Below are 27881 nucleotides of genomic sequence, written 5' to 3'. Positions count from 1 at the left end.
CCAGGAGGCTTTTCTGCCATGGCAGTGTAGCCAGACCTGCCCACCGGAGACAGACAAGCTCTCCTGAGTTTTCCCACTCAGAGCAGCCGCAAAGTGGCCCAGTTTGTCCTCTCTTACTCCATGCAGCCCTACCCGAAGCCCTGGCGGGCAAATAGCTTTCCGCTGTTTGAATACAAGACAGAATGGCATACAGCAAGGTGGAAGACACAAAAAAAGGCTGCTCGTTAAAGGCAGAAGAAAAAGGCAAGTTCTTATGCCTCGGGCACTGCTCTTCTGGCTGAGAATCCTCCCCTGGGGCATTAGCCCCACCTCAAGGCACTCACAGTGCCAGTATTTACTCCCAGCCCTCCCTCCAACACCTCCGATCATCTGTAAAAAAAACAATTTCAGAAGGACTCTTTATGCAGACGACACCACGTGGAAATGCTAGCCCCAATATGGAATCCGGGACTGCCTCAAAACCCGCCTGCCATTCACCATACACAAAGTTGGAAATTCAACCAACTCAGACAGACCGTGACAGTTTACGGGTCAGTATTTTTGACTAAAGTATTTGTAAGGCTATAAAAAAAAAAAGTATTTTTGTAGAATAAAGTACTTCACGAGCACAATTTTGTTCACAGACAAAAATTTATCATCATTTCTCCACATCCTCACTATCCCCAAGTAACAGAATACTCAGTACACCCTGATCCCTGCAACCTCCGCTTTTTTTTTTTCATGGTATTAAACATTAGGAGGTCCTCCGAGTTAAAAAGCTTGAGAAAAAGCAGTTTAGATAAGAGAGCAAGCTCTGTACTGGAAACTGTTTGTCTACAGTTGTATTTCTCTCCTCCTCATTTGCAGAATAAATTAGCTAAAGCAGAGCTCTGCTCCTCTGTACTTGGACCGTTTCCGGTATGGAGCTAGCTCTAACATCTCTCCTTGCGCTGCAAGAGATATAACCTAACTCTTTTTATAAACAGGTCTTTCCAGTTCCTCTTTACTTCCTGATTCTACATGTGAGCAACAACTCCCTCTTGGTTTTCCCCCTTCAGTGATCATCCTGCCTTTTCTTATGACTGCTTGACAAACTCCCATTGACCTTTTTTGGGAAAAAAAAAAAATATATATATATATACACACACACACAAAACTTTTAAACTTCTATTCTTAAAAAACAGTTTTTTCTTAATATACTTAATAAAATCACTGAAATCTGTAGGAAGGGGAATTTTAGAACTATTTGAAAATAAATAAAAACAAAAAACAAAAACTGATGACTGGGAGAAATGTTTAAACTATAATAAATTTAACCTCTAACATTTTCTGAATGTCCAAGGAGTAGACTATACAGACTAACAGATGGTGTACCGCATTACTGCTGGATTGGTATTTTAAAATTAAGCTTCATGCACCATGGGTTTTTTATTAGGCATAACAAACAATCCTGGTGTCCATTCTTAAACTAAACAGAAATATAGTATTTTTTTTCCCTACAAAGTATTTAAAAAGACATGACTGGTAAGAAAGTGCCTTCACATACAAACTTGGAAAACTGTAATTCTCCCTTGTCTTTAAAAAGTCAATTCTGCCTTTATTCTGCATGTAATTGTCTGTCTCCAACTGGAGGAAAACCAACTTGAGTCCTGGCATGTTCAGTAACAACTGCAACACTGGTCTTAACTGAAGTAAAAAGATGTGTGAAAAAAAAAATACATGCTGCAATCTCTCTTTTCAATTAAAATATAAATATATCCACGTGAAATCAAAATCCCTTATATAAACAATTAAATTCAAACTTCCTCAATGTCACATTACAGTCCCTCTTCGCTGAACCCACTGAGCTCAGCCCTTGCCTTTTACTGTCCCCACACAGCACGCCGGCCAGGGTAACACAGGCACGAACACGCACCCCCCTCCCCATGCCTACCTTTAAAACGTAGCGCCCAGTTCAGCAATCCTGAATCAGACAGAAGTGCTAAAATAATCAAATGACATTTGTTTCTGAGTAACACACAAACAGACCTTCCTTCGAAAAGTTAGGAAAACCTGCTACAGCGCAGCCCCTGATCCTGGACTTCCTCCGGGCTCTCAAGGCCACCAGAATTCTGAATAGAGGACCAGGTCACAGCCGTTTTTAATTCCCACTCACTGCCTTACAAAGCTCATCACACATATGCAAACAAAAGGCAATAAGAGTCTATTATAGAAAAACTAAAGATCAGCTTTCCTCAGAACTCCAATGCTTTGCCACACTAAGTGTGGAGAGAGCATTTTTAAACGACACCTGTCAAAGCAAGTTTACTGCTGCTAAAGATTCTCGGTTATAAACCAAACCAAAAAAGGATCATACTCAAAATTTAGGAGTATCTAAAACAGAAGCAGTATAGGGAAAGCAAACTGCGTAACAAAAAAAGTTATCCTTTCATTACGCGTGAAATTGCACGAGTACTTACTTAAATAATACCTCAGGAAATCCATTTTTTAAATAGATAAGAAAGCATCATTAAAAATTTAAAATGTATTTTTTCAGCTCTCTCCAACTTAGAAGAGCCTTACCTTCATAACAATGCCCACCGGATTAACATTGTTCCTCTCCATTAACGTATCACCATAAAGAACATACGTCCTTTTAACACGAGTGCTTACGGAAGGTATGTTTAATAGTCAAACGCCATTCTACCGAGTGAATTACATTCATAACTGAATGGTGATTAACACCAAACAACCCTCACACAAACAGCACAGCAAATCATTCTTTTCAAATAGCCAATCGTTAAGAGCAAAACATGCATGCTTTTCAGTCCTATTAGAATCAACTTCCTCCCCACCCATTTTTTTATTTGTTATTCACGTATTGACAGGAGCACGAAAACTACTTCACAGAAAAGTCATCTCTGTCTTGAAAGAAGCTATTCTGCCTAAAGATGAAATACCATTTATGAAGGGAGAGCAGGAAGAGCTTCTTTGAGTAAATGCAACTTATTTCCTCCTTTCATTTTTTTAGATACTTCTTTTAGCCTCTCATCGTTTTATCTGTTACGAAACGCCCCTCAACTACCACTAACTCCAAAATCAAGCCAAGCGACTGGTTTCTACTGCAAAACAAAAAACGTCACCCAGAAAAAGACAGCAACGCTTTGAATCGCAAGCGATTCACAAGGTTCGGTGTCAGCATCTGAGACAGTGAGCAAGTTTAGTTTTAAAATTGTAACTGAATCTATTAAAAGCAAATTAAGGAAAAAACAAACAATGAATTTGTTTCTATTTTATTTTCATTCAAATTCATCCTGTAGCGCCCCCCCCCCCCCACCTTTTATCCTTCCGAACCACGACAATTGCCAGGGAACTGTTCGCTTACAAATCGTATTTTTCCCCAAAAAAAGGGCTAGCAATGTCCTTGAAAGACCACATTTGTAAAGTGGCAACAGCCCATAAAAGAAAGAAAGATCACTTTATTAAAGACTTGTTCGGAGACAAGTTTTTAAGTTGAAAGCAGCCCTGCTGACAGGTTGCTGACCGTGACAGCGCGCTCGGTTTCTGCTTACCCGCCCTGGCTCTTTAAGCAGGTCCTGACGTAGGAATCGTCCTGCGGAGACTGCTCCCCGGCACGTTGCCTCTTTACTGTAGTCTCCAACTTCACTCAAGTTTTTGTATGTAAACACACGCTAGCCGGAGTCCTTTCATTATCTGCCTAATCCCGGCCTGTTTGATTACTGTACTGTAATACCAGTGCCCGGGTGAGCTTTCATTCCCAAACTATGTCCACCCCGAACACAAATGGGGGAGTGCCAAACAAGATGAGTAAGCAGCAAAATATGACAAGGCATGAGTTGTATTATTAATATTCCTATCTATCATTAGTTACAAAAATGAGGGTTTTGTGCAGCCAATAGGCACCATGCACAAAGCTCCTAGACTTTGACACACTTCCAAAATAAGAGTAACTATTTATTTCCAAGTATTTTTCCTCTGCTTTGACAGCAAACTGTGTTTCAACATTTTATAAATTACTTCCTTTTTCAAACCCTACCTTGAAACAACTTTGGAGGAAACCCTTCTTTTAAAGGGACAGGCTTGAACCACAACTCTTCGGTTTCAGAGAACAAGAGCGTTATCACTGCTCAACAACACATGCCGAATGGCTTTTACTTCAGCATTCACTGCTTGTATTTAAGTATTTTTTAAATCTCCACAAATTTAGGATTCATCAGCACATTATGTTTCATATCCTCAAATTTACAAACAGAATAAATAAAAAATAAGTCTTAAGGTGTTTCTATAAAAGAGCCATGACGCACTTATTTTTCATATTATGAGCATGTCTGAGGTCCCACTCATTTCTGCGAGGGTAGCCACTGCCTTTCATCTTGTAGCATCTGCTTGACCAGTTTTAAGACAGTTGTTTGGAAATGGAAAGGCAAATGTTCAAGAAGGGCAAAAATTAATGTAAGGACATGTAACACATCACAATACACTACTGCATGTTACACCACAGAATTAGTGGGAAAAGTATGATACTGAAAAGTACTGATGGTTTGTCCACACTGACATACTTCTTGGCTCTATAAAATATCACTTCACAGTTTTGGGAAAATAAGTTGTTGAATACTCCCCAAGATTTTGACCCACAGAAGGGAACATAAACATACTAGGCAATGGCTGCTGAACTGTTTTCAATTGAAAATGAAGGTCACATACGCTCATGGTTTCAGTGTTGTCATTAGTGGTAAAGAAAGACAGGAGAAAGGGTATGCAGAGGCAGTTGCACTCAGGTCAGGCAGCAGGAAGTGAGAGAATAAAGAACTGGAACCCAGTTTCAAATTATTTTATATCTACAGCAACACATCTACTTTAATAAGGCAGGGTGAGGCTTGATAAAATGCACTAATGAGAATAACTGGATTTGATGAAGTAACAAGCTGAATTATGCATTTCAGTTAAAAAATAAAATCAAAACAGCACACTACTCTTAGGAAGGAAAATGAATTTTGTGTAATGAAATAATGAATTAAAATAATGAATTAAAAACAGAATAATTAATTTAAAAGTTTTACTGCTTAAAAAAATTCTGATTGGGAAGGAAAGGTCTTCACACTAAAAATGAACCAAAGAAGCAACAGCGTTGCCAGAAAGACCAGGCACACCTGAATTTCACTATGCACCGTCATTACCTTTAACCAACACTTTCAGAAAAGTTTGCAGCCGTTATTCTCTGATTTTTAAAAGAAAAACAAGAAGAATTCTATCAGATTTATTTCTATTAAAATAACATTAGATGAATCTTCTAGTTACTTAGCTGTAATAAAAGCAATGAATCCTAGAGAGTTTGCATAATGACATGCCTAATTTTTTTCCTGTTTATCTCAAACTAAACACAAATAACATTTTTGAAGACTGTCGCTTTTATGTTGTATTACTCACAAGATATTAATTTAAAAGAACGCTGAAAAATGAAACGATTCAGACAAAAGCATCCATTAAGTTTCGATGCCCAATCTGAGACATCCCGATTTTTCTGAATGTTTATTTTCCACTACATAGTATGCAGGGCTAGTTCCCACCTACTTCACTTGCATTCGGAGTGATCATCCATTCTGTAAATCAGGACCCACTGACTCAGGCTGAGTAGCAAAAAGAGCAAGCAGTTTTGAATAATTAGCAGAGCATCACCCAAGATACACAGAGCAGAGGAAAGGGCAGGGCTAAACTCCTCCAAGGAAATATCCAACTTTTCTAAACCTTAAAAGCCTCCCTTTTCTTCCCAAATCTCCTAATTAGTTTCCTACAAACCTTCAAAGCTTCCAAAACAAGCAAGGCTGGGGTCTCGTGCAGATTTTGAGAACGGAAAGTTGAAAAGGATCACCCGACCACACAGTCCAACTGTCTCCGCCAAACAGGCCGTAAGAGCGGACTCAATGAAGTAACCCTCCTTGTAGTAAGCCTACTAACTTGTATTTGACTAAAAAAATAACTTTTAGAAAAGTGGGGGCTCTTAATTTAGAAGAATACAAAGGATCTAACACCTCTAGAAGCAACTTCTGCCAGCATCTAATTGCCCTCCTCGTTAAAAGCGCATGCCTAACTTCTGGCTTTAGCCGAAAGCGTTAGCTCTTATACTTAACCAGGATTTTCTCCCCATAAAACACTATGATCGCAGCCCCTTCTCAACTGTTTTGATAAAAATTCAAACCAAAATCTTTTATGCGTTGCATTATATGGCATTTTCTCCGGTTCTGCAATCATTTCACAGGCCTACATCTCTCTCGTTCTCCTACAGCCCCTTCAAGTATGCCAACTCCCCAACTCCGCGCTGTATCCCAGTACTGATCTCACCAGGGCCACGTGCAGAAAGAACACTGACCCTCCGTCGCAACCCTGAGGAAGCAAATCATGCTCTGCGAGGATGACACACGCGCACTCTGGTTAATCACAGATGCTAAATGCTTGATCATTTTTAATTATGATAGCCCGATCTAGCTGTTACATGTTAAATAATTCTCCACAGGCTCAGACTTCTGCCAAATCTGGGCAGATATTCATGGCCAAAGCAAAAACCTTATCCAGGTCACAAAAACCACCTCTGACAATTGCCAAGGTGACCGCAAATATTTTTAAAGTGAATATTTACAATGAGCAGGGGTGTTTTTTTCACCCCATCTACTCTTTAAGAAATAAATTTTCTGAAATTTTATAAATTTTGGAATTTTCTTTTAAAGTGGTGTGTATTGAAAAATTTAGCTGAAATAGTACATGACAAAATAGTAAGCAAATTAAAAAAAAAAAAGAATATTTTTATTATATCTGAATTACACTTTCCACTAGAAGCAGAGCTGTTAGCCAACTAGATCAACACAGATTCTGTGACAAAGCTTTTGTTTTTTCTTTTGCTTCACTCCGGAGGGGAAAAGTATTTCTTGGGGTTTTTTTAGATAATTTTTCAGAAATCTCCTAGGTTAGTTAAATTTGTCTACAATGAAATGATCATTTCTGGAATAATTAGGCCATGGAAAATTATACTTTTCATGTAGATCCAATCAAGAGATTCTTGTTCATTTAAATATTATTTTCTGGCTGTATGTGAAGCATGGACAGGACATGCTGAAAACGATATTGTTCTCTCTCCCCCCACCCCACTCTCTAAAGCACCTCCTGGAAGCTTTAGGCACACAAAATTAAACATACTCCAAAGGTACAAAACATCAACAACGCAGCAAATAGTCAAAAGGGATGAAGAATCAACTGTCTTCTACTGAAAATGCTTACACCCACACATGTGCAAATCTGGCCTTCTGAAGTGTGTGTGTGTGTGTATATATATAATCTCAATTTTTATATAGATATAAATTTTATTTTTTATATATATATAATTTATATATATATATATATATAAATTAATTTTAACTATTTAATAACCCAGCACAGAGATCCTGTAATCAACTCTACGTAGCTGTGAAACAGGTCATAAAGGGAATTGCATTTAGAAATGAATTAGAAGTTCATGCTTTCTGCTTAAATTAACTACTGTGCTCCCGAGCAATGGCTTCCCTCAGCCTTTCGCTACGTTTAGGCGTGCTGTACAATAGCTTCATACAACAGCAGCAAGGGGAGAAATCAGGGTCCAGCTCCCAGGACTGTGAAACCTGTAGAGGCCACTCCAGGGATGAGGAAGGTGCCAATGAGGAAGGGTCCCTGCCTTGGGCCTTAGGCAGAGCTCTGCAGGCTCGCAGGAGACGCTCCGGCCCAGTCCCTCGCTAGTGAACAGCGCTCTCACCTCCCTCTTCTGCTCTGGAGCGTCTTCGCAAATGTAGGAGTGCAAAACAAACCCGCTAGGTAAATTTTTACACTCAGAATTTTTTAGGTAAGTTTTCACAGTTCAGAAAAGACATTAGTACCGGCAGATACGCTGAGCTTTCTGCAAAGTTTGGCAGACAACACTACACTGCTTTTCAGAATTACTCCTTTTTAAAAATGAAAGCGAAAATGTTGCATAAGCCGACACAATTTACCAAAAAATTTTAAGACAGGTGGGAAGAAGGGGGGCTTGATTTGGGGTGGTTTGGGGTTTTTTTTGTTGTCGTTTTTTGTTTTTTTCTCTTCTTTCCAAATTGCTAGCAAAGTATTTGAAGCTGAGCTCTACTTTATATTTGTATACATATATATACACACACACATACATACACACACACACACATAACTTGAACAGCAAATTACATCCAGATAATAAGTACACTTTTAAACCAAAACTTTCTGCTGTATTTTTCCCAGCAGTTCTTCCAGTCATTAAAAGGTTTTTAGGGAAACTTAAACAGCTGCTCAATATTTTCAAGCCGTTTTGGTCCAGGTAGCATCTGCCAACCTCTTAGCTACATTTAGTATCCTCCCACAATTGAAGCCTAGCAGACTTTTCTATTGAGACTTAAATCAGCAGTCTCTTTGTCTCCATGCAACTGCTCTTTTACTGAGAATAGTGTGGCAAGACAGAAAGCATAGTACAAATTTAAGCAGTGAAGTTGATGCCCTGGTAGACAACTTCTAGTCTTCCAAAAGGAAAAATACAAATTCCCACTTATTTCCTCACTGGAAAAATTAAAAAAAAGTTCTCCTAGCGCTGGAAGTCACTCTGCAGTCCTCGCTCCCCGCAGCCACACAGGTGCAGCAGCAAGGGCATATAAAGATCCGATAAAAGACACTTAGCTGTTCAGATTCACATCCTGCCCTGTTACCCAATTCCCGTTCCTTCCAGAGAAAGGATTAGATGGAATCATTTTTAAAGAGAAGCAGCAGACAAGGACCATGCTCCTTTACACAGTTTTTTTTTTTTTTTTGGTAATAAAGGAAATCTCTGCTCCTGCAAATAAGCTTCCCTGCAATTTACATCTCCTTGCAGGATTCTGAAAAGTTTTATGCATGTGCAGTCTTGAAATTCCACAGTAACTTCTTCCTCCTGTTTCGTATTATAAGAACTTGGGGTTTTTTTTAATATTATGCATGTTCCCGGACATTTGTAAGAATAACAAACATCAGCACTGCTGTTCCAGGTTTTCTGATCTTCACCCTCTTTCTATAATATGAAACCAAGAAAATTTGTGTTCATCACTGACTACTTAACAAAAGAACTGGAGAAGTACTGGTGATGTACGAAGCCCTGACTGCTATGTAGTTTGCCCTCATTAACAAAGATCTGTGCGGTGTATGTAGTTTAATATCATCGCTATTCCCCCACCGCCCCCTAAAAACCTAAAGACCGTTTAATATCAGATTTTTTGTCACTAGGCAAAATGAGAAATCCATTGTGCCTCAATAAATGGTACCTAATACCCTAGTACTAGAGAAATACACTGACTTCCAATTACTTACTCTATTTAGCTATTTTCAACTGCTGTCAATTACCAAAACATATGAAAGCAACAGCAGCACTTGAAAAAATAAAATCAACAAACTTGCATCTAATGCTCCTGGAAATCAATACTGACCTTAAGAAGTGCTGCACCTGAAATTTACACACAAAAATAGCGGTTTCAAATAAAGTTGGTTTGGGTTTTAATGAAAAATCTTCTGCATTTTGCTAGCTGATTGTTTATCGCTGATCTTCCCTTCTTCTCATACTTGGAAAACACATATTTTATCGAGTCAATCAAAATACACCCACCTAACAGCACTAATAATTCTGTTTAAGGGTCACATTTTGCCTGTTAGCAGGCCGCAGACAATTTTTTCAAAGTTTGCTCTCCTCCGTTACTCTAATGAAGCAATCAGAGCAGAAGCTCTCTGTGCAATCCCTGACAAAACCAACACGCCAAACAGTCAAAGAACACTACTAACCAGTACCAGAACGCACTCGCTCTCCTAAAGACAGACTTCTAAACACACACACACTTGAATCCATGGCTAAATTTGTTCTAAGTAAGTTAACGCATCCACTCAATGACAAGTGGCCAAGGCTAAGAAATGTGCACTCTGGTTTCTACCTTAATCATACACAAAAAGGTAAACATTTGTAAGTTCAGTTCTACTTCAGAAAATAACCACACAGAATCAAAATAAGATAAATCCTTTCCCTCGACCCTACTGGAGATGTTTTAAGATTAAACAGGTTGCAAATTCTATCTTTAATTTTAGCTCATTTCCATATATGAAATCCTATAAAACTCACTTGGCTTGTTCAATCCATAAGAAATATGAGTATTTCATTTTTCTGACTAATAATTTCTTCTATTCGGTATTTGTCAAAGTCTATCAATACTGACTTGAGAAATCAAATTAATATCTCCAAATTTTATACACTTAAATTCTGCCTATCATACTACATTCTTCCCTATTCCAAAGACGGTAGTTCTGTAAGAGATGAAGTGGATTAAAGACATATTGAGGATTATAGATTATGCAGTCAGAAAAAACACGGGCAAGTATCTCAAACAGCTGACCCTACGGAAAGGAATCACATTCTGTTCTCAAGATGATATACAAAAATAGAAAGCCCGTTCCACTAGCAAAATATTTACTTAATAATTTATCATTTAAGAACTACTACTGTACAAACTAAAGTATGAAGACAGCATATTGAAATCAACGTGAAAGCATACAGGCAATGATTATAATATAGCTTCAGTTTCAGTTCTGATGGGATCTACACAGATTGCCCTGTTCCAACATGAGAAACAAAAAAAAAAAAAATCACGCTTCTGTTTTCCCCAAAAGTCCTACATTTAAAACTTATTCGATTTTTTTGGACAGGAGAGGCAGAGAAACTGAATACTGCCTAGAATTCGGGAAATAAAAGGACAGAAACGTCAAAGTATCCAACTGGAAAACAACGCTAGCGAGATATAAGAATCAATTCAGTCCACGCATTAGTACCTTCATTAACGATCTATAAGACTAAAATAGCATATAGATAACATGTCCTGATGATGTTAAATAGGGAACTTTCAGTAGCAGTAAAGTCAGAAATAATACGGAGGAACCTAAGCAAATTCCTTACACGGCCAGAAAATAAAGTGAAATTCAGTTTGGAAAAACACCAGCCGATACATCTGGGAAAAACAATCCCTAATACAGATATTCAACAGGCATGAGAAACCTGGGAAATAACAATGCAGAAGAACGGCATTAACCTCAAATGCTGCACGAGTTCAAAAGGGGAGGAAGGCACTGCCTGTCTAGCCACTGAGTGGGGGAGGCTGAACTACTTCCCTTTCACCCATTGACTCCTTTCCCAAAATGCAGCACGTGCAGGTGGGCACCTTATTCAACTCTCTCTGCTGTAGCTCTGGAAGTGAGATAGGTCCAACTGCTCAAAACATTTAAAAATACACGGGTAAAAGATTATTAAGTATTGAATGCTTTATCTATGAAGCACAACTGTAATGAAAGAAACAGTCTGTGTTTACTACTTCCTATCACATATTGCCATAAAGCTTTGTCATTAATTTCATTTGAAGTATCAGGGTTTTTTAACCCGTAAGTGTAATATTTATCCAAAAACAAATGTGAAAATATGTTCACTTCCCAACATTTTGCTTTTTATTGACCATGAAGTTTTGGCACATTTCATTGCAAGTGAAATAACTTTGAAGATGCTGGCTTTCAAATGAATTTTTGCTATGGTTAGACGCCTGTTCACGCTAGGATCAACTGTGCAAAACACGGGGAGACCAACAGCATACTCATGTCAAATGAGGTCACGTCAGAATTTATTCTGAAGGGCATGTCAATCATCCTCTCTGCAGAATCCTTGATTAAGAAAGTTTCTGCGACAGGAACGGCTGGTCCTTACCAAGCAGGAAAGAGAAGCAGCAACTCACTCAGAGATCCAGATAGACACTAGACACCTTAAAACCTGTTTCTAGCCACTTATTTACCTCTGTTTCTGGATATTCTCAGCATTCCTTACTCAGGGGAATATCCTAAAAGTTTAAGAAAAATACATTTTACATTGCTTAATATAAATTAGAATCGCACTCTCTCTAATCCCCCTGCAAACTTCTAGAACCAACTCAGAACCATAGGCAGACATTGTAAGAATGATCTGGATTTTGAGTTTTCTTGGAGCCGGCTTGCTTGGGGAAGGGGATATCCACCTGACGTGTTTTAACTGGAAGGATCTATCCTAATTGAGAAATTGAGATCTGGAGACACCTGAACCAATCCTTAAACTTCTCACCCAAGAAACAACGTGCTCCGAGTACTGCTCCCTGAACTTGACCGCGCTCGTGACGCACTTGGTAGAGTAGAGGGAACAGGACACAGGAAGAACAGAAGAGGACCAGACTTGTCCTGGGAAGTCTGACACGTTTCTCCAGCCTGTGGAAATTCCTACTACAAAGGACAAACAGATAGTGAGATAGTCTGAAGAGATCACTAGCTCTGTGGTTGTCTTCTTAAAAAAAAAAAAAAGAGAGAGAGAGAGAGAGAGTGAGACAGACAGACTGCATCTTTTTTTGCTTATTCTTTGGGGCATTTGTTTTTTCTTTCTGAAATCGAGGAACAGTGAGAAATTTCTCTGTGACCTGAAAATTCACTCTGTGATATACTAACAGGAGGATGGGGTAAACATAACCACAGGCATTTTGTTGCTTTCTCCTTTCCTTGCCAGGTCTCCTTTTGACTAATCATAATCAAGCGTCTAGAATTTGTCCAGGAGCCTTTTCGCTGCTTAGCTTACGTCTAGCCCAAAGTATAGATTCCTTTTCTAACATTAAGGGACTTCACTGCGGTTCTTTTTTAGCTGTGTCTAACAAGATTTAATCTGGCAACTCAGAGGATATTCTGAACCAGTCTACAACAATGGACGCTTTTTTGAGTTTATGGCATCCAAAGCCTAGGCTAAAAGCAACCTCAACACATTCTCTACTAGGTCTACCACTGTACCTTTGCCACGCAGCATATTCTGAGGCAACTAAGTAGCTTTTCCAAGACCCAAACCCATGTCTCAGAAGCTTAGCCACAATCTCCATCTTTTGAAACAGGCACTTCTGGTGCTACCCTTCTCAGAAGGGCTGACAACCACCTCTTTCCACTGCATCCAGAGCCAGCGGGGCCTTTCTAGCCCTAAGAAGGGAAACTGGACTAGGTTTTCATCTTGACTAAAACCTTAAGGTCTAGTTTTTGTCAAAAGCAGAAACAGATTTTTGCTAAGACCTTCTACTAGAAACAAATGACAGTGGCAGGTATTTTCTCTATTTTTCTGTCTTGCCTTTTCCACCTTTTCTGCATTTTAAAAAAAGATGAATACAAGTTTCAGCCACTGCAGTTTCTTAGCATCAGGGTTGGGTGGGAGGGTGCCTCTGTCTCTTCTAATAATAAACAGAAAAAATCAAGAAAGTACATGGAGGAGGAAGGGCAAGGAAAATTATTGCATGAATACAAGAGAAGACTCTCTCTTGCAGTGATTACTGCAACAGAGGCAGGATGGAGCCGGCATGCTCTTCGCAGGGTGGATCTCTATCCTGACAGGCCTCGTCTTGTCTCCATATGTGCAAACAAACAACCACTGTAACAGACTGACGTATCTTAAGAAGATGAACAGAATATTGTTTTCTTTTATAAACACTGCTAATTTTATTGTACTAAACTTCAATAGCCTCTGCTATCCATTCCACGTGGAATGCTCGTTTTTACACGTATGAGCGAGTTTTATCACCCTCTTGTGGAAAAGTAAGCACATGATATCCCTCAGAGGTTGCAGAACGAAGTAGAAAGTGGAGTAACGAAGACAGTCATAAGGAAAGAGCAAAAAAAAAAAAAAAAAAAAAAAAAGAAATGAAAAGTGTGGGGTGGGGGGAATAAAGTGAAAAATAAAGAAGAACAAAGATAATGAGTAATACAATATCACCTCAAGCCAAGTCTTCAAAATATATCCCAAAAATACTATTTGAAAATGCCAAAGATAACAAGCTGCCAAATTTACTCTCCCTTGGTAACATTCACAGTATTCAACAATGAAGTTATCGTCACTGAACTGACTAAAATATTGTCTTGGCTGTAATCATCATCTTTTGCCTCTTTCTTTCCACATAGATGGAAAAAGTACATTCTCTAAAAAAAACAAATTAATTGCTCAAAACTGAAGTCAGACAACACTTACTAGATCGATTTTATTTTTTAGAAAGAGGCTGCATACATCCATACCCCACGGTGGGAAATTTTTAAGTGCACAGCACATGAATTAAACTTGCAGAGAAAACTAACAGAAGTTTATGAAACCCCGTTACATCCTCTTGGTTAAACAGTAAATAAAAATAAGACTATATAATTATCCTAATCTTGAATCATCCTTCCATCAGTTTCTGACTATCCCCAACATCAGCTTCTAATATTTTTAATTTGACTTGCAGTAGTCCTCCTTTACAATGTAATCTGTGTAACAGTATGTTCAAAACCTTGAAAGCAGCAAACGCACAACTTTACTGTAATCTGCATTGTAAAACTTGAAAATTCAAGTTTGGTATGAGCAAACAGAATAAACAGGTAAGGAAAGCCAAGGTGGCATTAAGTGAGACTCATGGCACAGCAGAGATGCACAGAAATCCCAAATAACAAACGGGTAGCTCAGACCAGCTAGATACCACAAGCATGGTGAAGAGAGTAATGGAAGATCTCAAAGTATCTCCAAGATTTCCTGAAAATCTTCCAGCAATGCCACAGACCACATTCAACACAAAACAATGTTATTTCTTCTCCATAACATTAATCTTTTTTCACATTCTTCTCAAAAAAGTAAGAGTTGCAAACCCCTTAAAAAATAACAATTCCCATGACAGATCTTCGTAACCATATGATAAAAGAGTAATTAAAGAAATAGGTTTCCCTCCTACCGCATAACAAACTACATTTATATCTAGCCACTGTACACAATGATTATCCATAAAATGGATAAGTCTGCAAGTTTTATTTATTTCACTGTTTTAATCACAATCTGATGGGTACAGTAATTCTCCAGCCAACCTACAATTGCAGCTTAACCTTTATCTCCATGAAGGTGTTACAGTTTTCTGATAAAATTACTGTATTTGACCGCTTAACTATTATCTCTCACTGGGTGTCAAGTCCAAAAATGAATACTTTTACCATTAGGAACACAGAGACTTATCTGCATTTATTCATCATTCCCAAGATGCCACTGACTATTTACTTCAGCTTCTGCAAAACATCCATCAACTAAAGACGACTACATCTGTGATTGATGTTCTGTAGCAAGCTCTATCTTTTAAATTCTTAAAATCTTCAACTTTAATGATTCAAAAACATCAAATTATGTACAAACTCTTTATAATCAGAGCGACTGCTTGCCTCCACCTCACTTATAACTTGGTCAGTTGCAACGTCCAACATTAAATTATTAAAACAAGCTCTTTGGATCAGGGAACACATGAAGCCCCTGTTGCAACACAGCTATCAGTACGTACAGTGATGTGCAAAAGACTTCATAGCAATTTGCAACTCTATTTTTTTCTTTCACCAGGATACCCAGAAAGGATCGCTATCTCTTCCTCACCTTCTGCCTATTTAACCAGATATATCAACTCTGTTAGACTGTGTTGCCTCTCTGCAATATACTCTGCAGATCCTAGGGAAAGTGCCACACACTTGATATTCTAGGAGAACTACCACGGTTAAGCATCCATTATATGGATCCGAAAGGAAAAAATGATGGCAAAAATTAATAGATGGCGTAAATGCAACATAATTGGCGTAAATGCAACATAATTATCCTATTTATATAAAAATGTACTAATGAAAATATCATAAAATGCCAAAGTGTTTCAAAAATGAAATTATTATATTATATTCTCTGTTTTCAAGCAATATAAATTAACATAATGGAGAACTAATCAGCATGAGACATACTGTGACTTGAAATATAAACTTTCTATAGAAAGTTGAAAAATACATTACTATATAAAATAAACCTGGCAACATACACATTTTCAAAATTACATACACACAACTATCTGCTAGAAAAAAATTATTAGCCAAAAACCTACAACAAGCCACTCCTGCAAATCATTAGTACTTCTGATTAAAACTACTCCTCTGTAGCTTGCCTTCAAGACTTCCCTCCAAACAAGTTATTTTTCAATCAAAGTGCAACTACTAAGCCAAAAAAATTTTGACACTGGTTCCTCGGGCAGCTGTCTTAGCCTTTGAGAACGCTTGGTACAGATGCTCTAATGCTTTTTTAGCAGAAAGCCACATGCAGAGAAGCTACCAACCCTTTGCGGAAGTTCATCACCATTTCAGTTCTGCTCATTTAACTATTTGAGAATACACTGCATAAAGCACATCAGTGAAATTATGAAGGTTAAAAAAATAAAAAAAATTAAAAAAGAGAGAGGAGGAACGGGAAGAAGCGCAACTCTGGTTGTAACGATCTGGTTTACACTGCGGCCCCATAAATACCTGTCTCAGCACAAATGAGAGGCAGCGAACTGTGGTGTAAGCTTGGGAACTTCTCAAGCAAGCTTTGCCACCAGGAAAAAATACCTCATGTAACTGCATCTGCAAGAAAGACTGACGCTTGCAATCACTGAGGGTTCAAACGAAGATAAGCCCTGCCGTATTCACCTTCTGACACAAAACTCATAGCGTTCGACAGATCATCTTTAACCGTTCATGAAATAAAGCGCGTTCATTCGCTGACATTTAAGAGTTAGGCAGCTATCACGATTATGAAGTTCCACTACTAATCATAAATGCCCAACCCTACAAAAACTCATTGAGCTCCAGGAGTCCTCTCAAGTGTTACATCTAAGTATTTTGGCAAGACTGAGCCAAAGAAACCATAACAGCTTGAATGAAAAAATGTAGGGGAAAGAAAGGTTATTGTCCTCCTCCAACTCCCAGAAAGCACAAATGATAATGCTTTCTTTTTCCAGGAAGGCACTTGCTTATAATGGATGAACACTAAGGCACTGCCTCCTAACTATAAAGCTTTACCAATGAAGGGAAGTAGTAGCTCATAATTCACTAGTAAATATTGAAAAATTGTCAGAAAACAAATCAGCTCAAACCTAGATTTATATATATGTGACATTAAATGTGCATACATATATACATATATAATGTGAGTGTGTGAACATATATATTATACACAATTTACACACACGTTATAAATATACAAACATATGCTTCCCAGAGATATGGAAAAAACGTACTTTTCACAACAGTAAAGTTCCACATCATAATCAATTATAAAGGCAGCACTTATACCTCCAACAATCAGGTATACTCTAAAGAAATAATTGCATGGTGAAAACAGAATTTACATTCATCAAAGCTACTCTGCAAAAGCAATATAAAAGAAGTACTTATTACAGAAACATAAGGGTGCATTACAGACCCATAGGGTTACACTGGGCCATAGAAAACTCCAATATTATTAGGCAAATAAATATGCTTGGAAACATATTATAGAGACACACTGTACAAATAATGACTGAAAACATATGTTTTTGATGACGGTAAAGTCTAGATAGTCCGTGGGAAAATCTCCAACCCTAAATAGACTTACAAGCAGATAAATAAATAAATAAAGACAAATGAATGTAAATATCAGTCATTAGAAGAACAGGGCTAAGTATACAGAATTTCTCACCAACTGCAATTTCACTCATGTACAGTTAACATAAAAAGGTATTCCTTTACTGTAATCTTAACCTCAAGTCAGCATTTCCTCTACAGCACAAGAATTCTAATTCTACCAAACTGCATTCCAAATGTGGGAGGCAATAACTAGCACAGAAAATTTCAGAAAGACAGAATTTAATTTGTATATGGCCCTTTCCAAAACACCAAACAAATACACTTCTGAAACAGCCAGAAATCTTCAAGATTACTGAAAAATTAATTGCATGACCATCAGATATTTTAAAAAACTAAAAAGAAAGCTAGACATCTCTTCAAAAAACAACTGCCAAGAGCATGAGAAAAAGTGAAAAATGTAATCGTGTCCGACGGGAACCCCACACAGCTTAAGAACTATATTACATAACAGGATAATTCCTTCACCCTTTTGGGACTGTGGCCCTATTCTGAAGTCTTTACGCAGCGACAGCCAGACTTACTTCAACCAGAAGAGCAAAAGTATTCAAAGTACTTCCAGGACTGACGGTTGATTCACCATTGATTATGTACAGCACAAACCAAGTCCCAGGGTATCTTCCAGGCAATAAATCAGGAGCCCTGGGTTCTATTTCCAGTTACGGCAATACAGCAAAATTTGATTTTGAAAAGTTGTAACTAACATGTCCCTACATTCCCATTTATCAATTAGGAGAAAGTATCTAAGCTTAGGTATTTTATTAATAGTTTACTGATATTTGTATAGCTTTCCAAATTTGCAAGTCCAATTTTGCAAGTGGAGAATAGCACAGGACTGACAAGCAGTCAATCCCCACAGAAGTCAACAGCAAACAGAGGTTGTGTCTTTCTTCTTCTACTACTCAGAAAATAATAACTATTTCCTATAAGTACAACTCTGAAGGTTGTACTCATAATTCTGAAAAAAATATTACGAAATCTTTTTTTTTTTAATCTTACAAGAAAGAAGATTTAAAAAAGATCAAATGTAGCTCATTTTGAAAAAGAAGGCAAACGTCTTGCAGTTCACACTTAGAAAAAAAGTGTTTTGAAGTTGATAGGATTTTTTACTATTTAGGAACTTCAGCATTTGACCTAAAGATAGACTTCATAAGAAGAGATTATAATAAAATCTCACCTATATGGAAATAACATAATATGCAAAAGCAAACAGCAAGTGCAAAGAGATTTTCAGTTTATAACTATGCAGTGTGCTCTTTTGTTGCCACTACAGCAACTCTTTAATGCCATGGAAACTATCTGATAAATGTATTAGAAGCTCAATAAATTTCATAATGTTGAGGTAGAAAAGCCATTGCTATTGTTGATAGAGAACTTCTGTTACTAGTGCCTACTTTAAGGAAGAAAAATTATCTAAAAATAAAAATTATACTTTGAGCTGAAGCTTGCTTTCAAGCTAAATACACACAAGTTTTAGAAAACCTCGAAGTAAAGTAAACTAATTGTATTAGGTCACTGTAGAATGTGGGAGAATGATAAGAAGCAATAAGGCACACACCTTGAAATTACCAAAACGGGATACATGGATTTAAAATTTAACCAATCTTACTTTTGGATGGTTTGCTTAAGCTAATTTACGCCTTTTTAATTGGTGGGGGGGGGGGGTGCATACTGTGAGTTACATGCTAAATTTCTGTCCAATTTCTCGAGACGCTAAATGTGTATTCATGAGGCATGTGATCCTTTTAAGACATCTGCATGCAAGTCTTCATGCCCTGGACACTCCCCTACCATTACAGATACTGGTAGGAAAATGAATAAACTCCCCCTTCCCCTTTTATGGGTGGTACTGAAATTGGTCCATTTTCAGGTGTCCAGTATTAAAATACAGATTTTTTTTCCCAATCAACTGTTTTCCTACATTGCACCTCCACTGATCTACCTCTAAAGACTTCCGAGTTAAAAGTATATCTATTCAAAATGAAAGTAAAATAATCCTCTAGCAAATAAGACCAGCATGCAACGCACACAAAACACTAACTCCGTGTTTAGAACAAGTACGATTTGAGGCACACCACCAACTGATGAACAAACCTGGGCTGTGTTTGACTAAGGCACAGAGATGGAGGTATTCATTCCCAGAGAAGGGCCCCTCAATAAGACTGCTCTGCCACAAACCAATTATGTAGGGTACCTCCTAGCCCCGATGATAGCAACAACTTCTTTAAAAGGAAAGTCAAAATCAAAGCCATAACACAGTGTAAGATACACCAGGCAAAAGCATGGAAACATAAATGAATGCGAGATAGAAGCATATTTAAGAGTACACATATTGAAAATGTAGGACTACTGTATCACAAATTCCCATGTAAACTTTTTTCCCGTTTCTCTACACTGGAAACAAAGGAAAAAAGGCTGTTTTCAAAGTGTTATATTCAGCATTAGCCATATAAAAAAGTTAGATAATACCAAATTATATTTGGTTACAAGGTAATAAATGCAGATATAATTAAATTATCAGAAAAGTTAAGCTTTTACAGCAAGAGAACAGAGGAGCTTTTTGGTTTGTTTTTGAAAGTCTTAACTCAGTCCAGTTGAGCCTCAGAAGGCATATCATGTTTTACACATACATACAATGCTTATTTACAACAAGCTAAGCAACACACACACTTTTCCTAATTACAAAAAGACAGTAACAACTTCATTCTTCTACACTTCTTTAGCAGAATAAGCAATACTGAAAATCCCACAGTTGTTCTCATTAGATTTCCTAGATTTAATGAGGTTATCATTAGATTTAGGATAGTAAGGTTATCATTCAGACTTGTACATAACATTAAAACGGATCTTCTCTCTTCAATTTTTTTTCCTGAAACATTTTTATTACTAAACGAACACAGCAGCTCTGACTTATCTATTTGTTTTTGCAGTGCGTTCATGTATGCTCACAAAAAGCAACAGATTGCATTAAAACCCTACCAAAACAAGCCTGTATAGTCACTGTATATGACTCTGCCCCTGGGGAAAGGAATGAGAGCAGATAAGAAGTGACAGATGCGTAGTCACATCACTTAATACACTACTGGAAGGTGCTCGAATCATTATGGTGACAAGCACAGTATAAAAACTTGCAAAGAATGGACTACACATTTATCTATTTTTCTGCATGCTTTATTCTTGTAATCACAGAAGATGCTGAAGTTCATAAGAATCCTGCTCTGAGAGAAGAGAGAGCCTGCAAACGTCAATATACAATACACTAGAAAAAAACAGAAAGGAGCATAGCACGTATGTTTTTGTTTGCAAAGCCCCTCCCTTATGAATATAAAATACCTTTAAGGTTGAATTCAAGACCTGTCCTCTACAGATTGCCAGCACTAAAATATTTTTAAAGAGCTATAATTAAACTCTAATTTAACCCAAAACAGTAAGTTTAAATAAACTTGGCAACTGTAGATCTCAAAGTTCATCTCATTTTTCGGGGGCTTTAAAGAGCAATCTTGCTAAAACCCCTTCTCTTTTTTGATTTGAAAGGCCCCAAAAATAAGGATAAAACTGTAAATCATGTAGTAATTGGACTGAAGCAATCTTCAAACAAGTGACTAGTCCTGTAAGTGTGAACCTAAGAGTTTAAAGGATCAGGACTTTCAAGCAACTGTCTAAGAAAAGCATGACAAATGCAGGAGAAAAGTGTTTTCTCACTTCTTTCAGATTTAATAATCCTAAAGGTTTCAAATATCAATGTAGGTCAAGAATATTTCTAAACAGTAGCATGATTTTTAACCGTCAGTGTCCTTTCAGCAGTGCCTCTGCTGCTTCAGATAGGTTATTCAGCCCAAATCCAGCAAATTAATCTGCACAGGTAGATCCTGTGCCTGTGGGAATCCGCATTAAGTCCAAGCGGGAAAACTAATATGCAGGGTCAGATTCTTAATTTGAAGCTGGACCACTGTAACTCATTATGACACTAATCATAAATGTCTCATCAACACACTCTGCCCCCCATCTGTTTGTTTTATCTTATTATAGTTTTATATCTCAATCCATGGGACTAGCTACAGTAGTCAAATTAAACACCTGCATATGCTTATGTTTCTGCAAGATCACGTCTTTAGACGAGGCCCACATTTTTGATATGCCTGTGCACACGCCTAGTTTACTCCTTGAATGGGACTACAAAAGATGAAATAATTTTAACATCTACATATTATACAAACATAAATCTAAACGTTTTTCAGCGACTTAGCCATTTAAGCCAAAGGCCAAACTGCGTTCACTGTCTGAAACAGAGCCATTAGCATTTTGAAAGAAACTATCAAAAATTACCTGCAAAAGTATAAAATTGAACCGTAAAATTACTGCAAAAAAGCTTTGCCTCTTTATCAAACCTTCACAAAACAACTAGGAAGATTCCTAAGAAGAAAATTCACTGAAGACCACAAAGCGAACACCACTGGCTCTGGCAGAGCTCGAGTTCAAAAAATGCTGCAGGCAGGGAAAGTGTTATGATGCGGTGTCACTCCGGGCCTGTTCTGCTCTCTTACTCCCCTCTGCAAAGCCAGTCATTGTCAGGGACAAGAGAGCGGGCCTAAAGAGACCTTTCTTTTGACCCAGCGACGTGACTTGTACACTCTTAGAAGAATCCCACAGAAAGAAGCCCCTAGTATTTTAATGACAACTCCACTAGAACAAATCCTAGAATCCCTGTTCTATTTAAATTAAAAGACATACATTAGGGCGCGTGCTTTTCTTTGTAACCACTCTATTCTTATGAAGAAGCAGGGTAAAGAAATTAACCAAAGTGCAATTACATATTTATTATGCATTTCCATTCTCCGATTACCAAACGTGTCAAACAGGTAGAGGAGAGGGGATGCGAGAAATGTACACACCTACAAAGCAAGACTGGGGCAGGCCTAATACTAAACCTATTAATCTTAATATTTTTCAGAATTATCAGCACCAATATCAACATCAACTGCGCTCGCTTTCCTTACTTGTAACAGCAAAGAACAACACTGAAAAATTTTCACATAACTACTCAAAACTGTTCCGAATTCAGCGTTAAACGAAACATTTCTGGAAGGTGAACAACTCTTCCTCAGCAGACAGACATGCTTCTGAGCGATGCTGCTGGCCCCTGGATTTGTACTAAAATTCAGTGACAACCGGGATTTAGGGGAAGCATCCAAAATATTACAGAGGGACTGGCACCTTTTCAAGAGTAGTATGCTGGATCACAATTTTCTTCTTCAAATTAAAGGGAAAGAGGGTAAATCTGCCAGCAGAAACTCACTGAGAGCTGGGAGATGCACTCTCTCAAACCAGTAGCGTCTTGCCTAACACCTTATTGGAAGCATCTTTTCCCTTGAGAGGCTGAAGCTCATGGGACCTTTTGATTGCAAAATCTACCAGAAGCCAGGAGCTGGGAGTTAGGCATTCACAAATGTTATGAGAGGGGTCCTAGCTCCCCAGCCCGCAACGCTTTGCTCTAGGTCACTCAAGATACGCCTGGGGCCTGCATTAGGCACCAGTGTCACAGGCTGCAGACCCACATATTACAAGGGAAGATCCTAAAAACGATGCAGTTTTCATCGTCTCACAAATCAATTTACCCTTACCAAAATTACTGCTGATTTAGGTCAACTGGTGAGGATTCACAAACTCAAATATTCACACACAGCTTGTGTGCTTTGGTAATTCAAGCCATGGTATGGGTTAACATCAGCATTTAAAACTTCCACCAGTATTGCAAACTACTACCACACCCTCAAGTCACAGATAAAATATTTTGTGGAGCTTAAATACATACATTTCTGGCATGAAACATTTCTCATTACTGGCAAAATTTCTCTGCAACTGCTGGCAATAAAATACTTTGAGTTTACAAGTCAGCTGTAAAGTAAAAATTTGTTATTTACTAAAAAACATTCTTGATCTTACCTTTTAGCAGAGGCAGGGGAGTTAATTCAATAGGCTTGCCCTGAGACCTAAACTGGGAGGAGCTTTGTGACCTCTTCTGTCTGGCTTTTCTGACGGACTTCCTAGAAAATCCGTCTACTTTATCCACTGATGGAGGAGTAGTTGGTGCTGAGGACATATCCCTACTGAAAGAAAACAAATATTACAAACATATTCCCAATGGATGAAATGGATATAGATCAACTTAAATTTTCCAAAAGCCTTCCTCTTTCTTCACCGTTCTCCTTCTAACAACTCCTCTAGACAGAAAGTTAAAAGAGATAACCCACCAACATATATACAGGCTTTATGGAATAAACCTAATGGAACAATATTGTAATACTTCTTTTCTCTCACTTGTTTTATCTGCATCTCCAACTCGCCAAAAATCCTGCAACAGGATACATTCAGACCTATTGCTGACATGGTTACATCAATAAGGAATTCATACACATGTAGACTAGACCCACAACTGAAGCCTTAAAAAGCCTTTGTTTTTCGGGACAAAGTAACTTTAAATTATTCTATAAGGCACCGTGAGTGCTAAATAATGAGTGCTCAGAAAATATGAATAATTTTTTGGCATTAAAATCATCAGTACGTATCATCAAAACAAACATGACATAGAAGAAAAAAATCCATTTATTTGCCACACCAGTACATAAGATTTTATAGAAATATAATAAAGTAGAGCAAAAAAAAAATACTGCTGTGCTTCAAAATTTCACTGACATTGACAGATTTCACATATTACTTCTGTATTCTCCATTTTAGAAATACTCAGCTTTTGTACTGCGAGTCTCTTTACACATAGGCTTTCCACATTCTAGCATTTCTATAATAATAGCAATGTGGTAGCTGTAAGAGTCTAAGGGGATAAGCGAGACAGGGTTTGCAGGGAGAGGCAGGGAGCCAAAAAGAGTTTCTGCAAGCAAAAGTTTGTTTGTTTCCCAACTCTATCAGCTGGTCTAAGTAGTAAGTACTGCTTCTTCCTAGAAAACTTGCCTTGATAATACTGCCATAGCTGATTCCATACTACTATGAAACACTGAAAGGAAACATTTAAACAGTGAATTCACCCATCCAGCGATTGTATTTACCAGTCTTGCCCTGTCTGTCAAAAAGGCCTGCAACATCTCAGTGAAATACATGAATAATACTTAAGGAAGAGACGACAGGGGGGATTTCGGCCTACGTATTTCAAGCAGCTATGCAAACAGTTAACTTTACCAGCATTGTGCACCTCTGCTGAGAACTACTCACACTAATAACATGAATATCATTAGCAAGAGCAGTTCTGTTGATTTCAGTAGGGCTACACACTCATGCAAAGTTAAGCATCGGCATAAGCATTTGCAGGATCAGGGTCTTAGAAAACGTCCTTGGAAAGCATTACTCATCCTCAGTGTCTGTTGACTTCAATTACCAAAGTGACTCGAGTGCTAAAAGGAGTTGATTCCACAAGATAGAGAACATTTCCAAGTACTTATTTTATTAAAATATTTGGTTACTGTTATGCTTCATAAATCATTAAATATATTGAAGTGGACGTTATTTGGATTGATCTTTTGTGAGAAAAGATTTAGAAGCGTGATTTATTGTGATAGTGTAAACAAGTTTAGAAAAATAAAAGCTGTTTAATGCAAAATTATACAAATGTGCACTAAATCTATCCAGAAAATGGAAGTATAAACTCCATAGCTCCTCCAGGGAACCATGCGCAGCCCCCAGATGCTGAACTAACGCAGCTGGCATTACCACAATGAAAAAAATCTCATTTTATCTTTTTGATTTTTCCGAGGTATTACTTCACTATCAACTTACACTTTCTACATTTAATATATGATCAGCAACACGATCTTATAACTTCACCAGCTCTTATTAATCCACTGAAAAAAATGTCACCATCACGAGGGCATCCAGGCCCCAGCCAAGATTAATAAATAAAAAAGTCAGAAAAACTGAACTAGAATGGCCTGTACTTTAGCAACCCGCTTCTAAGATGTCAACAGTCCTCTAAAAGGCATATAAAAACAGTTACCTGTTACATAAGCCAAATTCTGGAAATAATAGCAAAAATATATACTTAAAACCTGAATCTGTTGGCCCTATTTCACCTCCTCAAAGAGAGTCTTCATCTCCTCATCACGTGCATCACTGAAGTGTAACCATTTCTGCAGAAACGTCTGCGCTCTCTCAAAATGACATTATCCAAAAAAAAAAAAAAGGGGGAAAAAAAAAAACCAACAACACGGACAGGGACTAAAGTAGATCACTTAAACTGCAGGATCATTGTGTCAGCAAGCAGCTTTACTGACACTTCCCTGCTGTAAATTTAGTAACAGTTTCCCTCACCTGCTTTATAAATTATTGAAACCTAATTCTAATTCAACAAGACTACATCCAGCCTAACAACCTTACAGTAAACACTGATCTTTTTTATTCATCTCTCCAAATGAACATTCGCTTCCCTGAATATGCAACTGTGAGATACAGTCTTCTCAATGGGGGGGGGAGAAAAAAAAAGGGGGGGGGGACGACGGAGGTTATTTATTGTGTGCGGTGCGAGTGGGAAAGCTGCATCCCCGGCCGCCGCTCCGCCGAGACGAGCGTTGCTTGAAACAAGGGATCTTGTTTTATTCCTGAAGTATTTTGGTAAATACGAAGCCACGCACATCAGAGAGGCTCGTCCCCGAGGCGGGGGGAAGGGAGGGGGGCGATATATGGAAACGCGAGTGGATGGGGAAAATGCCGACGGGAGGCGGCCGGGGAAGGGGGACGAGGGGCTCGCGGGGCGCCCGGGCAGGCGGCGGCCCCGGCCCCGGCCGCCTCCCGGCGGGCGCTGCCGGCTGTCACGGCCCGGGGGGGGGGGGGGGGGGGGGACACGAGGAGCCGCCGCAGCTGGAACATGTCCTCCCGCCCGCAGCCCCCCGGCCCCGGCGGCCCGCGCCGCCGCCGCCGCCCTGCCGGGCACGGCGCGATGGAGTTACCTTGACCCTCCTGGTAGAGAAGCCGGAGACGGGGGCAGGCGGCGGCGGCAGCCGGGCTTGGCGGAGCGCGGCCGATGCCTGGCGGCGGCGGCCCGAGTGTGGTACGCGCCGGGCTGGGGCTCGGGCTCGGTCCCTGCCGCGGCGGCGGCGGCGCAGGAGCCTGTAGGCCTCGGCGGCGTTGGCGGCCTCCCCGGCGCAGGGCGGCGTTGGCGGCGGGTTCAGGCTGCTCGCGCTCCGCTCAGTCCCATGCACTCGGCGCGGCCCCCTGCCTGCGATGGCTGCTGCCTCACTCACATTCCCGGCGGAGCCCTGCGGAGGGGCCCTGAGGCGGCGGCGGCGGCGGCCGGGGGGGGGGTCGGGGGCCGCGGGGGGAGCCGAGCGCGGGCCGAGCCGAGCCGAGCCGAGGGGGAGCGGCGGGCGCGGTGCGGGCGGCCGGAGGAGGAGGAGGAGGGGAGGGGGGGGTTAGGCCGGGCGGCGCGGCGCGGCGGTGCTGCGAGCCGGAGGTGGGGGGGGGGGGCGGCCTCTGGCGCCGGCGGCTGTCTCAGGTGAGCGCGGGGGCGGCGGTGGGCGGCGGGGTCGCGCTCCGGCTCGCTCCTATTGTCACTCTCAGCGGGCTCCGGCCATGGCACTCACTCACTCGCTCACACACACACACACACACACACACTCCGTCGCTCACAACCGAGCGTGCTGCCGCCGCCGCCGCCCGCCCGGCCCGCGGCCCGCCCCCCGCGCCGCCCACCGCTGCCTGCCGCCGCCACGCGCCGCCTCAGTGGCGCCGCCGCCGCCATCATCGTCGTCGTCCCCGCGCCGCCGGGCGGCGGAGGTGGGAGCCCGGCAGCGCTGAGGTAAAAGTGTCCGCCGCGGGGTCCGCGAGGGCTCTCGGCTCCTTCCCGGTGGAGGGCTGCGGGGGAAGAGGCGGGGGGAACCGGCGTCCCGAGCCCCCGCGGGGCCTCGGCAGAAATAAAACCGCCTCCGAGAGCGTCGCGTCGTTACCTGCTTCGCCGCCCGGAGCGAGAGCTGAGAAACGCTCGCTTGGTCGGCGGCGACCGGGTTTCTGCGCCTCCTTCCTGCCCTGGCTGGAGGCACCCGACGGCAGCTTACTGCCTGCCTTGGTTTTTCCTTTTTCCTTCTCTTTTTTTTTTTTTTTTATTGTTTTTCCTTGCAGGATGAGTAGCTGCCAGTGAGAGTGAGAACTAGCATAAGCTCCTTTTTTATTATTATTATTTACTTGAGTGACGGCTTGTTGTTTTTTTTGCTGTTGTTTTTTTCCAAAATGCAACTAGAGAAGTTAACGTGACTGTTGGGCTTAAGAATATCATCCGCTGTTTCCCCTGTGTTTCTGGCGGAACAGAAAGTCGTCTGAGCTGCTGTGAGATGACGCAAACCCTCACCTACCCTTTT

The 27881-nt window shown here is 40.0% G+C and overlaps 1 protein-coding gene across 7 annotated transcripts in view; it reads right to left on the bottom strand.

The window, feature by feature from the left end:
- The window catches only part of PPP2R5E (protein phosphatase 2 regulatory subunit B'epsilon), a 78650-nt gene extending 51038 nt beyond the window's left edge, over nt 1-27612 (bottom strand). The window contains exons 1-2 of one of the 7 annotated variants that reach the window (XM_068947339.1): nt 27474-27612; nt 23470-23633 (exon numbers count right to left, since the gene is read on the bottom strand). In XM_068947339.1, the coding sequence (XP_068803440.1) occupies nt 23470-23626 (157 nt within the window). In that variant the 5' untranslated portion in view covers nt 23627-23633; nt 27474-27612. Of the gene's footprint in view, nt 1-2541; nt 2718-3530; nt 3995-23469; nt 23634-26477; nt 27136-27473 lie in introns of those variants that run through there. The other 6 variants (XM_068947336.1, XM_068947337.1, XM_068947341.1 and 3 more) reach the window with 6 other exon arrangements.
- Nucleotides 27613-27881: the final 269 nt, after the last annotated feature.

Source organism: Struthio camelus, chromosome 5 (genome assembly GCF_040807025.1).
Source record: "Struthio camelus isolate bStrCam1 chromosome 5, bStrCam1.hap1, whole genome shotgun sequence".
NCBI classification, from domain to species: Eukaryota; Metazoa; Chordata; class Aves; order Struthioniformes; family Struthionidae; genus Struthio; species Struthio camelus.
This window is presented reverse-complemented; position numbering and strand designations above follow the sequence as displayed.